At 38.7% G+C, this 17,492-nt stretch overlaps 1 protein-coding gene across 1 annotated transcript; it reads left to right on the forward strand.

Moving 5' to 3' along the window:
* The first annotated feature begins 11,131 nt into the window (after positions 1-11,131).
* Positions 11,132-17,370, forward strand: rab5aa (RAB5A, member RAS oncogene family, a). The gene is made up of 6 exons (XM_027028028.2): positions 11,132-11,317; positions 13,438-13,664; positions 14,677-14,828; positions 15,538-15,660; positions 16,225-16,318; positions 16,541-17,370. The coding sequence occupies exons 2-6, from the start codon at positions 13,499-13,501 to the stop codon at positions 16,654-16,656; spliced, it is 651 nt and encodes a 216-aa protein (XP_026883829.2). The 5' UTR covers positions 11,132-11,317; positions 13,438-13,498; the 3' UTR covers positions 16,657-17,370.
* The last annotated feature ends 122 nt before the right edge of the window (positions 17,371-17,492 follow it).

Raw genomic sequence — 17,492 nt, forward strand, 5'->3', positions numbered from 1 at the left:
GCGACACAAACACATCGAGTAGCTGTTACAACCTGCATGCATGACACTGAGGATGTGTTTATCTCTTCCACCAAAGCTGTGGTCTATCTGAAAGCAACATGTTGACAAGTCTTCATGGTTACAAGTTACTGAAAAACAAACTGACATAGGAGGGTTATGCAATAACCAGTTAGAAGATGATGGGATGTTGTAGGGAAACCTAGATAAAAGGGTGTGTCATTACTAAATAGTTATTTAATGAGGGACACAATTGCTGCTATTGGACAACATCCTCAGACATGTCTCAGACAGATGTGTGTGTTTGAGAAAGATGATCAACTGGTCACCTACATTTATTGCTACTGTAAACATCCAGTCATGCTGTCTGCATATGCAACACCTGTATACACAGCACATCCTTCTGAAATGTTGTTTGTGCAAACTGCAGAGAATATCTCACACACACACCCAGACAGAGAGAGGATGGTAAATATATAAGAGGGAAAATATATAAAGAATGAAAATATGAAAATATGTATGCAATGTGTGTGTGTGTGTGTGTGTGTGTGTGTGTGCACGTGTGTGTTCAATAGCACTATGCACTATTACCTGACCCAAATAGACTAGCTATTCATCAATTCATCCTTCCATTACTAAGAAAAATATAACTATTCCATTCAAATTAATGACACAAACATAATCACACATTCATATACACCATATATCATATATACCAAAAATGCATACAAATCTAGCACCTTTGCGGTACTTAGTACCTCAGTAATAGAACTCTATGACCCCTAACTTAATATTAGGACTCTGTGACTACACCTCCTCTTAACATCTGATGACTCTGAAAATCTTTGCTGAGGATGTCTGACTGCTGATGAATGTGAGAGCTCTCTCTCTCTCTCTCTCTCTCTCTCTCTATATATATATATATATGTGTGTGTGTGTGTGTGTGTGTGTGTGTGTGTGTGTGTGTGTGTGTGTGTGTGTGTCTGTCTGTCTGTGTGTGTGTGTGGGTGTGAGAGAAAGAGTATGTGGTATGTTTGCATTAATGAAACAGGCAGTGACGAATGGCTTGTAAAGCAGGCTTCTACAGGGAGCCTATCATACTTCAGAAGGAGCAGAGCTTGAGCTGAGATAAGATCAATGGCCTTCAACAGCACAGCTGATTCTCTGCTTCAGTGGCTGCCCTGCTAGCCTGCATTTCTGCCTAAAACTGTTGAATTGCACAAGCCCTCCTTGGTGCTCAGAACTCAAGAGCTAAGGGAGCTGATGTTTAATTTGGTGGTCCATCTGATTCAATGGATGATTGATAAACAGCAGAATTTCAATAGACTGCAACCTCCTTTGACCAAAATACCACTAGGCTGTTGATATGAACTGATGAAAACAACTGATTCTGCTTGAAATGATCCCTTATTTTGTCACTTGATTCAAAAGGTTAAAAAGATTTCAATTAATAGTATTCACCATTTAAAGATGGTGAAATGATCTTAGCTTGCTTTGGATAAATTAATAGAACCTGCTAATCATGCATTGCTAAACAAAGTCTGCTAACTGTAAAGTATTTGTTGAGTTTATCTTACTTTAATTGTCACTGAGAAAATGGTCTATGGAAGATAAAATGATAAACCCAGGGTTAGAGTTAGATTATAAACCTCAGGATAGAGTTAGATTATAATCCCAGACTATGGCAGTTCCACAGCCACAGCCATCTCCAGAAAGAATTTGTGAGGAGTTTCTGCTCATGGTGCAGAACATAAGGCCATTTGCTATCTTCTTCTTATGTCACACTAACTTGAACAAGCTAATTGCTGGGTGAATGATGTAAAATGTCTGTTAAAAGCACATTAAAATGTGGAAAATGAAAAAGAGCTCTCTTGTTGGACACTTACATAATGTCTCTGATAAATCTGAGGAGATTACAAAAAAAAACCGACCTGTGCTCAAGTTGTATACAGGTTTAAAGCATAAAGCATGAGAATGACTTGAAAACAGAAGATGTAGTCATCTTGTTTAGTCCTGTTATACACATATTCTGAAGTCTTGTTGTACACATATCCTGAAGTCCTGATGTGGCAAGTACATGCCAAAACCGTTATATGTATATTTTTGTATAGAAGCTATTTAACTCTTTTCTGTATTTTATAAAGCATCACATTTGTCTTATATGGATTATATCCAACTGTCTTGAAACACAGATTTTCAAGGTTCTGTTGCAGTCACACTATGTAAGATTCATTCTTTTTTTCCCCTGTATTTAATTATTTGCTTAACTAAAAATAATGCCCAGGCCAACAGTCCAGACTGGTAACAGGTTATAATGTTCAGATGCTTGTGGATATAAGCAAGAGCAAGTTTCTAGGTTCTTGTCATCATACAACTAGACCATGAAACTATAGATCATTCTTACATTGCTACCCATCTGGATTATCTGATGATCAAGTTATTTAGTGTCAGGGATGTGATTGCACCAGTTAATGTTAAAACCATTCCATGCCACCAGAAGGCACCATAGATAAACACTGTCTCCATGGCTACTGATCATACACATCTGTTCCTATTTATACTCATCACCTCCCTATATAACACTGTTTCGCTCAGGTTGCTGTGAAGTATAGTGAGCACCTTGTGTCTGTGTACTTAGCCTGTTATTGTTGTTCTGCCTCCCTACCCTTTTAACTCTTTGTCCGCCCTTTGTTTTGTGATTTCTGCCTGTCTATTTCTGCCTCACTCTTGGCTGATTTTGACCCATGCTGTGCCCTATCTGTGATTTTGAGCCCTGCTGTTCCCTGACTGTGATTTTGACCCCTGCTGTGCCCTGACTGATTTTGGCCTCTGGCCTTCTTTATCTCAGTAAAGCTTGCACATGGATCTTAATTCTGTGTCTGAGTTCCTTGTGTCACAGATGCCAAAAGAGAGGCTCCAGGATGAAATAAAACACAGTTTAAGTCCTGGTGCTGGGATCAGGTCGTGGTGCTGAGCTTGACCTTGTTGTGCATATGATGCCCTTTTAGCTGGTTCTGTCAGATCTGTAAGGAACTTGCACTCCCATAGGTCCTGCTCTTGCTGGTCTATCTCTTCTTTTGAGTTGGACAGATGATCATTGTGCTTTTGTCCATAGAGTTTCTTAGTGAAGCCAAATGGGTCTTTATTAAAAGCCTGTAATTTCTTGGCCTCTGTCTTCTGCTATGTGTGTGGAGTCTTTACCTCAGGATCTTCTACAACTTGGCTAGTGCACTCTCCTCCTCCCAGTTCAACCTACGGCATGTGCTGGGCCCCTGTGTGAGAATCATGCCAAACCTTTCAGCCCTTTCAGCTGCTGCTGGTGATCCTTAACATCCTCAATCTCCTGTTTAAGCACATTTCTGTAATGGTAAGATAATCATCAACATAAAAAGACGTTGCACTTGAGAAAATAATGTAGGTGGAAAATTTGGTAGTCCTAAGATGCAACTATCTTCTTTGTTTTGGGTCTATTTATTTATTTATTTATTTTTAATTTATTTTAATTTAATTTTTTTTTTTTTTTACACAGGGCAATGTGGTGAACATTATAATATTAATACTTACAGTAATCCTCCTAATCTTTAACATCATCTCAAACATCTCACATTACTAACCAGTAAGTTAGCTAAAATGCTAAAATATCGCCAATACCCCTGGCAAAAATTACTAAATTTAATAATTCTTGTCTGTAATCCACCTGTATAGCTATATATCTAATTATGTGATTAACAACCAGTTCTTCACCTGCTAGTTGTTCATTTGGTAGTAACCCATGTCATGGTCAATGCAGCATTTGGATAAACAATAATATCCAGTCAGCAGGAGTCATATGGTCACAAACTAACCAGTGATGAACATGGTGGACAGATGCTGATACAAACCTACTATAGGTACACTTGTACATTGCATCTAGTAGGTCGGTGTGTAAAATGGCCAATGAGAGGGTTTGGCTTATTACGTTTGGAGCATAAGAAGGCACAGAAGTACAAAACTAACATACAGAATCAGAATCAAGTAAGTCTTTTTGTGCAAGAGTTTGTGCAAAGATCATCTTGATTCTGAAAGCAATTGCGCTGAGGGATTTGAGCTGTTGATTTATTTATTTTTATTAAATGAAAGACTTTTTCATATGACTTCATATTGAGCATTTCTGTCTCTGATCAACTACTATATCTGTAAATCTGTCACCTATCGAAGCTTTAAAATGGCACACTGTTTTTTTATGCAGGAGTGTTTGATCCATTCCAAATGCCAATATGTTCCTGTGGGAAATTACAGGATTGTGTAAGGGTTGGTGCCAGGCCGAGGCCCCCTCCGGCCACCAGAGGGAGGCCTCGAGTCAGGCACGCCACTAATCACGTTTAACACCCAACAGCTGGGCTAGACCTTATATAAGCCCAGTGACCCAGTCATTCAGTGCTGGGTCTTTGCTAAACTTTTGAGCCATGCTACTAGCTATTAGCTAGTAACTCTGGGTATTGAGGTCTGTGAGCCCTTGTGCTACGCCTCTTTTTGGATCTGAGAGGGCGTCTGTGTTTTTACATGTCCCCTCCCTTCTCCAGTTTTCCCCTCTCGAGTTTGTCTCTCTCCCGAAACTTCCCTTAGCCATTCAAGTTCCTCCCTGTTTTCTGGTTTTGTCTGGGAAGTTTTAGTTTAAGTTTTCCCCAGTGCATCTGGGTTGCCACTTCTTCCCGTAGTGTCCTGTTTTCCCTTTTTCCACGTTTGGTGTGGTGCTGTTTTTTCCTTTTGTTTTACTTGATCCAAGCTCTAACTGTTCTGCACACGGGCCCACCGTTGTTAGAGTGTGGTGCTCACCCAGTAGGCTATTGGTGTTATCACCTAGCTGACCTGGGTTCAAGCCCACCTTATAGGATTGTACTGGCACCTTTACTGGAAACTACACAGTGATAAGATTCCCTTAAGACTTAGACTTAATGAATGTAAATGGTATACAGTATGTTTCTGACCAACTTTTTTGGAAGCATTTCCAACAATGACACTAAAGGTGGATAGATAAACTTTCCCTATACTGTATAACTCATTGTTAAGTTTAGACAATGCTACACTGAAATGCAACAAAACATTACAACACAAATACATATTAGAAACAATGCGGGATATTTCAGATCTGATCAATTTTATATGGATTTTTTTTTGTTAAAATTACGTTTGTTTTAAACATATGTCATTACAATGTAATTAATAACGTAGACTTCATTTTAATTGTTGCTTGACTGAGACTATTCTACTATGTGAAATATAGCAACCAAATGGCTCCAACTGAGTAAAAACAAATTGAGGAAACTCAGAACACAATATCTGACTGTATATATTTCATCATAATCATTATAGTTCCTTAACTTCACTTAAGTGTGTGTGTGTGAGTGAGAGAGAGAGAGAGAGAGAGAGAGAGAGAGAGAGAGAAGGAGAGAGCGAGAGATAGAAGATTTGTGTGATTGTGACAAGCATCACTAGGGTGACATGTTATAATCAGGGAACAGTAGCCACAACAATAGGTAAATACAGCGATTAACTGATTAGCCATCTGTACTGTGCCACAGAAATCAGAGAAAGTATATACTACTGACATGCTAAAATTATCACAGTAGACTTCCTTCACCTGTGTCTGTTTTCGCTCCTTCTGTTTTGTTTTGGTTACATGTTCCTCCCTGTCTCCAACCCCTGCACCTCAGTATTTTATTGGGATTTTATGTGATAAACGAACACAAAGTAGCAAGTAATTGTGAAGTGAAAAGAAAATTATACATGGTTTTCAAATTTTTAAAATAAATAAAAATCTGGAAAGTGTGGTGTGCATTTGTATTCAGCTTCCCTGACTCAATACTTTGTGGGACCACCCTTTGCTGCAATTACAGCTGCAAGTCTTTTGGGGTATGTCTCTACCAGCTTTGCACATCTACAGGCTGAAACTTTTGCCCATTCTTCTTTGCAAAATGGCTCAAGTTCAGTCAGATTTGCTGGAGAGCCTCTGTGAACAGCAATTTTCAAGTCTTGCCACAGATTCTCAATGGGATTTAGGTCTGGACTTTGACTGGGCCATTCTAACACATTAATGTGCTTTGATCTAAACCATTTCATTGTATCTCTGGCTGTATGTTTAGGATCCTAGTCCTGCTGGAAGGTGAACCCCAGTCTCAAGTCTTTTGCCGCTTCTAACAGGTTTTCCTCCAGGATTGCCCTGTATTTAGTTCCATCCATCTGCCCATCAATTCTGACCAGCTTCCCTGTACCTGCTGAAGTAAAGCATCCCCACAGCATGATGCTGCTACCACCATGCTTAAAGGTGGGGATGGTGTGTTCAGAGTGATGTTCAGTGTTAGTTTTCCGCCACACATAGTGTTTTGTGTTTAGGCCAAAAAATTCAACTTTGGTCTCATTTGACCAGAGCGCCTTCTTCCACATGTTTCCTGTGTCCCCTGGTTTCCTGTGTCCCCCGTGTCACATGGCTTGTAGCAAACTGCAAACGAGACTTCTTATGACTTGCTTTTAAAAATGGCTTTCATCTTGCCATTCTTCCCTAAAGGCCAGATTTGTAGAGTACATGGCTAATAGTTGTCCTGTGGATGGATTGTCCCAGCTGAGCTGTGGATCTCTGCAGTTCCTCCAGAGTGACCATGGGCCTCTTGGCTGCTTCTCTAAGTAGTACTCTCCTTGCCTGGGCTGTCAGTTTAGGTGGACGGCCATGTCTTTGTAGGTTTGCAGTTGTGCCATACTCCTTCCATTTTCGGATGATGGATTGAACAGTGCTCCGTGAGATGTTCATAGCTTGGGATTTTTTTTATAGCCTAACCCTGCTTAACATTTCTCCACAACTTTATCCCTGACCTGTCTGGTGTGTTTCTTGGTTTTCATGATGCTGTCTGATCACTAATGTTCTCTAACAAACCTCTGCAGTCTTCACAAAACAGCTGTAGTTATACTGAGAATAAATTACAAACAGGTGGACTCTGTTTGCTGATTTAATGACCTTTGAAGGCAATTGGTCACACTGGATGTTATTTATGGGTATCAGAGTATAGGGGGCTGAATACAAATGCACGCCACACTTTCCATATTTTTATTTATTAAAACATTTGAAAACCATGAATCATTTTGTTTTCACTTCACAATTACTTGCTACTTTGTGTTTGTTTATCACATAAAATCCCAATAATACACATTTGTTTGTAGCTGTAACATGAAAAAATGTGGAAAAGTTCAAGGGGTATGAATACTTATATATACACAAACACACACACACACACACACACACACACACACACACACACTATCCTTAGTCTTTGTCATATTTTTCTTGGGTATCGTCAGTTTGTTGGTTAATATGTAGGTTTTCTGGTGCTTACATCTGAAAACCCAGATTTAATCCTATGTTGCAGTTTATTCAATGTCCAATTCTCTTTGTGTTTAATGATATCATTGTCTTTTTACTTTCCCATTGGTCACTCATTTTTTTCATTGTGTTTTTTTGTTATGGTGTGTCCCTGCATTTTCAGCATAGACTTCCACTAAACTACCATAGTTCCATTTCTAATAAATTTCATTTGCATTTGCAACCTGCCTCTCTGGTTTGTACCACCAGGCTACAATTGAAATTTGTACACAGGCTGTGTTTATAAGAGGGGGGTGTGCACTGTCAGGCCTCATAGCAGGATACAGATGGATTAGTTTACTAACTGCTCATATGCACATTCCTTCCTTTGTTTCTGTGCAATTATCCTGTGTGTATGTATGTTGTAGAGAGAAAGGGAGAGAGTTAGAGAGAGCGAGAGAGAAAGTGAGATAGAAAGAAATTTAATCTTTGTGAATGGTCCAGTGACTTTTGCAATGTCATCAGTCTCTCATCAGTACTGATCACTCCCTGTCAGAGATTACGCCTGTATTTCCCCAAGTGAGGAGCATGGAGCTATTGCAAGGGGGGGGGGGCACTGTGCACTTCTAATGAAAAGGCTGTCATATATAATACCAAGGAACACCATTAAAAATGGCATGCATTCTAAAGAAAGACGATGGCAATTTGTAGAAATTATGGACTTGCCCAGTTTTCCAAAAGCTTTACTGGGAGAGAGAAATATACTTGTTCAGAAATATATCTGCTCTAAAAATGTATAATTATCTGTGTTACAATGTTTTTTGAGAAACTGTGTTAACTGGAGCAGAGTGGAAGGCATAGTTTCATATGCATCTAGTATAATTTACCAGAAAAACATATAACATCACACAGGTCATGTGGCAGCTTAGCTACAGTGCCTTGTAGTTTTTTTCACTCCTCAAAATGCATGGTGCATACTACCACAGTTCAGCATTCAGCATTCAGCATCCAGTATCCAGCATTCAGAGTCTGTGCACCAGTTGGAAGGAAAAGGAACTGGAGCTCCTGGAACTATTAAAACCACTTTACTTAACGAGACGCACCACATCAGTCAGTGTTTTCAAGTAGTGGCCCCCAAAAATGACCTGCTGAGGGAAACAAATGGGCATTGGGACAATGTGGAAACAGAGGACGAAATGAGAAGATAAACCCTCCATTTCCACTAGGCAAACCACTCTGTGTAACAGATAAAACCCTCCTTGGAATGTATCACTAGATAAACCCCTCCATAGAACATACCACTAGATAAACCCCTTCATGGAATGTGCCAGTGTATAACCTTCACAGAATGTACAACTAGAGGTGATTGAAAACTTTCTGGTGGCTATAAAAGTCAGGCCTCAAGGATAATACATAGGCGCCAATTATGTCAGTACAAGAACAAGTGTTCTGTACCAGAACAATTGAAACAGGTATAATCTTAGATCAAACCCAAGGAGCAAATGGTGCAAAGAAGCCTTTGATGTAAACTAAGACTTTTTTGTAGCACCTCACAATGCATGGAGCACACTACCAGGCCGCATGGTGTAGGTGGACACAATATACAAGAAAAGCTCAAGAAGTGATAGGAATTATACATACAAATACATGAGGGTTAGATCTCCCAAGTCATGTTCAAATTGGAATCACCTTAGAGTGGTGATCTGTTAGCTGACATGAAAAGCACTGGGTTTTATGTACCTCTAAACTTTTCTTAATGCAATATTTCCATATCAACTTACAAAAGAAATTAAATTTCATGACACAATTATACATTTCTCATACCCCTCATATAGATATGTGCTTTAACTAATTTGATCAAATATATGTTTTGTTTAAGATGGAAGAAAAGCAATAACTATTTAGTAAGAACATTGGTTATATCCCAAAAGCACTTACAATATCGTTGAGAAGCAAAGCCAACTTTTTGTTGTTAAAAAACGCAGAAACATGTTAAAAGCCAATGGTTCATTAACAACACTGAAAGTTTAGATGTGACTGGTATTAGTGTAGCAACATTGAGAATATGTATGTGACTGGTTTTAATGCAAGTACTATTTGAAACTGGACATCTTTTAAATGCACCAAAACGTTATTTGGATGGTAAGTTAATTCAGTCCCTTGGGGTTCAAAATCTCCCGTGAGCCATCATATGACTTTTTAATATCACATGTAAATGATGACCTGACTGATATGAGAGCTCTGTGAGCCTTGATTCTCATACTTGCCAAATGTGAGCCAAACAAATTGGTTGTGTAATGTCAAGTAAGATTGAATTTACATTTTTAAGCCAGAAACAACCATTATTGATTTGACTCTTCTGGGGGACAAATATTTAAGTTAGGAGTTTAACGTGGATTGTAATAATTGTGAGGCAGATGCACATGCTGAGAGGTGCAAGATTTATAAGGACAAATCCATAATCATAGTCATAGTCAAAGTCTAGGGTCATTTTACCAAAATGAAGAGTCCAGGAATACAGCTTCACAAATGATCAAAGGCACAAGAACATGAACAGGGGATGCAGGCTATAACAAGAGGCTAGTATTACATACACTGAGGCTAGGCTTAACAAACAGAGACTAGCATTACAATAACCAACAAAACACAGGCAAAAAAAAAAAAAAATGCAGAGTTTACATACACAAGTTAAAGAGGACTTAACTAGACACAGGACACAGCTTTAAATACAAATAACAGTGGACACTTGAATGCAGTGTATTACTACACTCATGCCTTTTTCCATTGTGATGATCTCACCTTGTCTGGGGAGACTGGGTAAAGAATAGTAAGGAATAGTAAGCTCATGTACATGTGCTTTTCTTACCCAGATGGGTTCAAGGCCTCAGAAATGTGGGTCCACAGAATGTTCTCATATATATATATATATATATATATATATATATATATATATATATATATATATATATATATATATATATATATATATATATATAAAAGCATTATTTGCATTGAAATATATTGTTTAGTAATTTTTTTTCAAATATCTTCTTGACCTGGAGAAGTATCTGGACACAATAATATTTTTAAATGGACAGTATATTGAAATGGATAGTGTATTTGACATATATTAGATTAAACTTTATTGTTATTGTGCACAGTACAGGTACAGAGCCAATGAAATGCAGAATTGACAGAATATAAGCAATGAAATAATAGATTTGTTGAAAATGGCATATAACATATATATAACTAGTGTTTATCTATTCATGTCATGTTGATAAAACCCCTTTTAAAAAGTAGATTATGTTGTCGTCTTTGATTAAAATCAACGTGATAAGACATTGGCGCCCTCTGGCGATGAATGTTGTCAGCAGTACAGTATTAAAAAGTATTTTCTTGTGTACTTTAAATACAATGATTGTGTGTGTGTGTGTGTGTGTGTGTGTGTGTGTGTGTGTGTGTGTGTGTGTGTGTGTGTGTGTGTGTGAGAGAGAGAGAGAGAGAGAGAGAGAGAGAGAGAGAGAGAGAGAGAGAGAGAGAGAGAGAGCATTGACAGGGAGAGAATGTGAGTCTGTGACATTTCCATTCGTGCATGACTTTAAGAGCATAGTGTATGAAATCTTCAAGCGTTCAGTAAACTTTGTTTTAAAACGTTGTAACGATCATTGTGTCCTGTTTGTAACTTGATTAATAGTTTGAAATAGATTATTGGTTTGAGGCGTTAATTTCAAAACCAGTCACCAGTTTCCTCCTCTACAGGAAATACATCTGCAGGGCAGAAATGCCACCTGACGTGGCATGAGGGGCGGAAATGCTTGTTTGTGTTTTGGTTCTAAAAGGGAAGTTGCGAGAGAAAAGAAAGGAGGGGACGTGATCGGGGTTGGTGAAATTACCATCAACTCACCCCAATATTAAGGAGAAACAATCGCTAATTCTAAAAACCCTTTGACTGAGACAAGTTTACCCGACCTATCGACTGGCATCCAGGTAAAATACATTGACGTGTTTCGCTACATTGCTTATTTGATTGAAAGGCGTATCCCTCAGTCAGTCAGTTAGCTAGCGTTAGCTTAGTTAGCTAATCAGGTAGCTAGCTAACATGTTAGCTAAACTGACAGTAAATAACAGGCCTCTTGTCCTAGTTCTGCTTATAAAGATTCTCACTATACCTGGTCATTTTACACCAACTCAAAATATGTTATTTCATTAAATATTGATGTTAAAATATTAATTATATCAGTGTTGTCACTGAAATGTCAGGATACAACAAGCTCGCTACCAAGATGCTTGCTTGGGTGGGAAAGCTAACTAGCGAGCTAAAATTAACTTACTCACGAACGATAGCTAGCAGTTTACTAGCTACCGATGATTGGACCAGCGCGATTTGTCAGCATTTCAATATTAAACAATTATAACTAAATATGTTTATGCAAGAAACATCATTTGGCAATATGGCAAAGTTGTGTTTCGGGATTGACGTTTGCGAGCTGTATAGCTATGTCGATTTGAGTACTGAATAAACAAGTTAGCCAGCTGGGTTTTCTGTTAAAAATGGCGGCCTCCTAATTTAGCATTTTTGTAAAATAGTGGTATTGAGAAAGTGGAATGGGGGAAAATAATGGGAAGATGATGTAAAGCCAGCATGCTAAGATTATCCAGCAACACAGTACGGGATCCTCCGTCAACGACAGAAAGGGTTTTTTAATGTTAACAGAGTGTAAACAGAGCGGTAATCCACCCCAATATGCCAACTTCCTTGAATCGTCGTAGCAGCTGTCTGCGAGAAATGTACTATTTGTTTGGTCTGTCGTTATGCCAGTAAATTGAAGTCACCATTGATAAACGTCTCACGCCAGACGTTGAAGATGACCGTGTATATTTAGACTGTGAAAGACCAAATACTTGTAGACCGCCAGACAAGCAACATTCACACAGAAAACATTAGTCACGTCATTGAGACCTGATATCGTACATTCCATGTGCATAAGACAAATAACCCAACAGGGTTGTTTTTTATGTAAGGTAATGTATGTCTGGAGATTTAGGTGACCTTATACGTCATACATGTGAAAGTGTGTGTTGGGATAACGATGTCAGCTAGTGCTGTTGCAACGTCACACTGAGTGCACCCATATTTTAACATTTCTGTGCAAGTTTACATTCATTAAAGCAGTGCCATTGCTGTGTATGTTGGTATAGAACTGACAATGAATGATCACTTTAATAAAATGTGTATGTGTTGTAACAATTTTTAAGTGAGTTGAAGTATAATGACTGGCTAGATGAAACATTAATGACTTTACTGGACAGACTAAACTGGCATGTTTTTGAATATGTTTTGCTTGGACCATGCTGTGGTTCAGTTGTTATCATGACTTAAAGCACATTTAGCCTATTTCTGATTCTCTAAAGGAAATTAAATTGGCGGTCTCTGTAGGAATGTGATGGAGGTCCTTGCTCAGCACTCACGTGTTGATGTGTAGACTACCTCTAAATCTAATTTTCCTATTCAATGCTGAATTGGGATTAGGAGCTAAATATAGTAGGCATGTGAGTTTTGTAGAATGTGATGCATAAGCAGAGAGAGTTTTTACTGCACAAAAGCTGTTGTCCACAAAACCTTGGCTGTTTGTGGAATTTTGTGAAAGATCTCATTGTTCCAGAAGACAACTCTGAAGAGACCTTGATTGCATTCAGAGTGCATAGGCCAGATGTTTTTTGCAAGGTTTTAACCACAACTAGAAATCAGTGACTGCAGAATGAAGTTCAGCTTGATGCATAATTTAAAAACTGTGTGAGCTGATAGGATGTCTTCTCCAGACTAACATAATTTGCAAAAATGACTGGGATAGGTAATGAAGTGAAAGCTAGCACCAGCACTTAGTGTGATGTAAATTACCTAACAGCAAGGGCCAAGAACTTTTACTCATTATTAAACATGTTCACCTGAAAATCTCAGAACCTAAGAAAGGGTCAGTTATAAATGTCGAGCCAGCATCTACACCAGGCTTTAGAACTTTAAAAGCAAACAGACAGAAAAGAAAACAGAAGAGCCAAGCTCATGGTCAATGTGAAAGTGCTCGTTTCTTCATTTTTTAACCTTGTAGGTCTTACTGGAACAGTGCAGTGTAAGTGTGCCAGAAGGAGAAGGGGACGTTGACAGCTGTCATGGCCAATCGAGGAGGAGCGACCCGACCGAACGGGCCCAATGCTGGCAATAAGATCTGCCAGTTCAAACTGGTCTTACTGGGAGAGTCAGCTGTGGGCAAGTCCAGTCTTGTGCTGCGTTTCGTCAAAGGCCAGTTCCATGAGTTTCAGGAGAGCACAATAGGAGGTAGGGGTTTGTTTGAGTTCTGGCAATGGGCGGCTATGAGGGAGAGAGATGAGGATGTGAGGGTTATTAAGAATTTCTGTGATAATTGTTCCTACGTGTATGTTGGCATGGTTCCTGAAGAATAAAAAGCCATTCTGATTTAGACCTACACTAACCCTCAGTCTCAGTTTCACTCTCCAGATGCATCATAGGCTGTGGGTTGGTTTACTTGAGACTTTGTCTACTCATTCGCTTAAATTGTGACTTTAATTTGCAAAATTACTCTCGTAATTAATTTGTGGCATTCTAAATGCAAACTTAATTGGTGTGTAGAAAATTGGTAGTTTACCATGAATGTTATGTGACTTATGGGTAGATTTCCAAAGCATGTATATGCTTGTCTAATATGGCATCCTTTTTGTTCATGGTGTGCACACTGTTTTTACAGTATGGGTTAAACTATAATATGATAAATGGAAGCTGTTGCACTAGATTTAATAAATTGGCAGTCTTAACTGGCGGACAGATGTGTTCATCCGAATCAGAAAGCCTATGCTTGGTGAAACTTATATTAATTACTTTTTTTATTATGTTTGAATTAAATTAGATTTAAGCAGTTTTTACCAAGATGGCATGAGTTACCCATTCACCTAGGATGCATGCAGTAATATGTAGTGAATTTTCCATTTTCCATTTGAAGGTATATTTGAAGGTTTTTCCCACTTTGTATTGACATGGTTTAGAGCAGTGCTTCTCGGCCAAGTCCAAATGGTCCCAGGCCCACCAGATGGTCCTGAACCAGAACCAGGCCACAATGAACACTGATTACCTGGTACAGGTGGACTGGGAGCTGTTTGAGCGCAAACAAAATGGACTGTTGTCAGGTTCCAAGGACTAGGTCGAGAAACACTGGATTAGATGACAAGATCAGAAGAAAGAAAAGAAAAGTTGATACTTCATTTAGACTGGCTGAATGGAATGTGCATATGACTGTGTTCAGTACTGACACCTCCCTGGCTTTTGCTGGTCTCAGCGGCCTTCCTTACACAGACAGTGTGCTTGGATGACACAACGGTGAAGTTTGAGATTTGGGACACAGCTGGACAGGAGCGCTACCACAGCCTGGCTCCAATGTACTACAGAGGTGCCCAGGCTGCAATTGTGGTTTATGACATCACCAATGAAGTGAGTCATTGGTGTGTTGATTTGTTACAGCAACTAAGCTTGCTGTTGACATATTTGTTGAATGCTTCCTTCTCTTGTACATCTCCAAAACATGATATTTGATCAATAGATTGATTGGCAAGCCTTGTTGTTACTAATGGGTTGCAACTGGTATATCTGTACCCTGCATTGTCTATATGTCTGTGCCTCTCTTTTATTTTCTTACATGTAGTTTAAGTATAACTTGAATTTCTTTTACAACCTGCCTTCACTCATGTCAGGCTTATCCAAAAGAGATATAATTAATCTGTTACCTTTTAACTTATAAGGAGTGATTGTTGTCTACCCTTAATACTGAGCTATTATCAGTATCATGTTTTGGAAATTTTGTTACAGTATAATTTTGGTATAGATATGACACAATTTCTCATGTTTGTCATATTCACGTAGCCTGTAGCTCCACTGAAAAACTTTGTTGCTGAAAAACAACTTTGTCATTTGTTCAGTTCTACAGTGCATTTGTTATGAAAAAGCTAGTGAGCAGAAAAACAAATTATCAAGCACCAAGAAAAATATAAATCACACCAAAAACTTGTTTTCTAGTGTCTCTGTAACTTTTTTTGTGTCCAAATATGGTGAATGTTTTTATGAATGGAATGGAGAGCACAGATTAGTATCTTTATTGTAACCTTGCTTAGTAGCGTTTAAGTGTTTTCTTTCTCCCATGTAGGAATCATTTGCAAGAGCGAAAAACTGGGTGAAGGAACTTCAGCGACAGGCTAGCCCAAACATCGTCATCGCTCTTTCTGGAAACAAGGCAGACCTTGCAAATAAAAGAGCTGTGGAATTCCAGGTAGGGTTCTAAACGCAAATGCCAATTTTGAGCTTTACATAACATGCTGTGAGTTTATATATCTATACTTCTGCTAATGCATATGGCTAATGAATACAAAATATCATTCTGAAACTGGCTTGCTAACTTGTTCCCACAATTATTTGAATCTGTATAATTGAGCAGTTTTGCTATCATATAAACTCTGCTAGTTAGCAGTTACATTAAAAATAGTCTCCACAGAAATAATGTTCTCAGTATAATGCAATGCAGTGTATAATGCAAAATGTGTTTATACATGGACATTTTTAGTGCAGTTTGAAGCCATAGCCTAGTTATTCTGGGTCAAAATGTATGCATAGAAACCAAACATTTTGAAGCAATGTATCATAAATCTACATTTGCATTTACTGTAGATTTCTAACACAAAATTCAGACACATTTAGAACTATCACAGGAGTACAAGAGTACTGCTAATGTGTCGTAACACAATCTTCGCCTCGAAGTGATTGAACGAGTAGATTCCTGTGTAGGGCTGTAGACCATGTGGTTGTTGACTCATGTGTCTGGGATGCTGTTTTTCAGGATGCAAGTTCATATGCAGAAGACAACAGTTTGCTGTTCATGGAGACATCAGCCAAGACCTCAGTGAATGTGAATGAGATTTTCATGGCCATTGGTAGGTCCTTTTGTTTTTACAATACAAGTAATGTTACAACAATTGCAGTTTTTATGCATGAGAAGATTTTTTTTTAAATATATGCTCTGTATTTTTACATGTGATAAAACTGTGTGAAGACAGTAATAATGAAAACTTTAGTTAGTAGTATTTCTTTTTTTTTATTTTTATTTTTTGCTGTGTATAATTTTGTAATCACTTCAGACCCCCTCTCTATTTCAGCTAAAAGGTTGCCCAAGACTGAACCCCAGACTTCTGGAGCCAACAGTGGGCGGAGTAGGGGTGTGGACCTAACTGAGACAGCCCCGCCCACAAAGGCTCCCTGTTGCAGCAACTAATTCAAACATCCCATCCACCAAACTCTTACCACAACAACTAAATGCAAGGCCCTGCCCCTCCCCCAACTTGGTTATAACTGTAACTAATGAAATGCCCTTCTCTGTTCCCTTTCATAACTTGGTGGTCAGCAATTACAAAAGCTTTGCCATGCCCTTCTGCATTTCTTCTATGTGTATAGGCCCTTTATGCTTTTTTTTTTTTTTTTTTTTTTTTTTTTAAAGGTTATGGCTTATGTCAAACACTCATCAGATCCCCCCCGTTATTCTGTCTGTTGGCCCTAGAAACGGGGAGGGGTTTCTACCCACCCTGTCATAGCTAAAGACTATAGCCTATATTTCTCCAACAAAGTTCTACTTTTTCTGCTCACCTTTTTTATTGGCTTAAAATCAACATTTTATCCATATCTTGTGGCACGTTGCTGAGAGAGTATGAGCTGGGTTACAGTTGTCCCTTCCCTCTCCTGGTTCTATGCTTACCACAACCACATTCTATGGTCCTTATCTTCTAGGCTTCTAGATGCCTCAGTTGCACGGTGAAATAGCTGACCACCCCACCCCCCACTGTACTGTCTATAAAAACAAAATCCACTAAAATCCTTATTATTCACATACACTTGCACATTTAAAAGTATGTATCCCCCCCCCCCATAGTCTCTGGCTATTCATGAAGAACCTTTACTCATTTTTCATTACAGTTCTTTTGGCACATTGCAAGTGTGTGTGGTGGGTTTGTCACTAAGCAGCTTGGAGAATTCTCTTCCCCCCCCCCCCCCCAGCACTGTATTCATGTACTGAAAAATTATGTTTCTCTCTCATTCAGTTTCATGCACATCTAC

The sequence above is a fragment of the Electrophorus electricus genome, chromosome 8 (genome assembly GCF_013358815.1).
Source record: "Electrophorus electricus isolate fEleEle1 chromosome 8, fEleEle1.pri, whole genome shotgun sequence".
Classification (NCBI taxonomy): domain Eukaryota; kingdom Metazoa; phylum Chordata; class Actinopteri; order Gymnotiformes; family Gymnotidae; genus Electrophorus; species Electrophorus electricus.

Bases quoted from the DNA above. Each gene is read 5' to 3' on its own strand.
- rab5aa (XM_027028028.2), top strand. From the start codon at position 13,499: ATGGCCAATCGAGGAGGAGCGACCCGACCGAACGGGCCCAATGCTGGC. The intron at 15,661-16,224 runs GTAGGGTTCTAA...GCTGTTTTTCAG, and splicing joins AAAGAGCTGTGGAATTCCAG to GATGCAAGTTCATATGCAGA. The intron at 16,319-16,540 runs GTAGGTCCTTTT...TCTCTATTTCAG, and splicing joins TGAGATTTTCATGGCCATTG to CTAAAAGGTTGCCCAAGACT.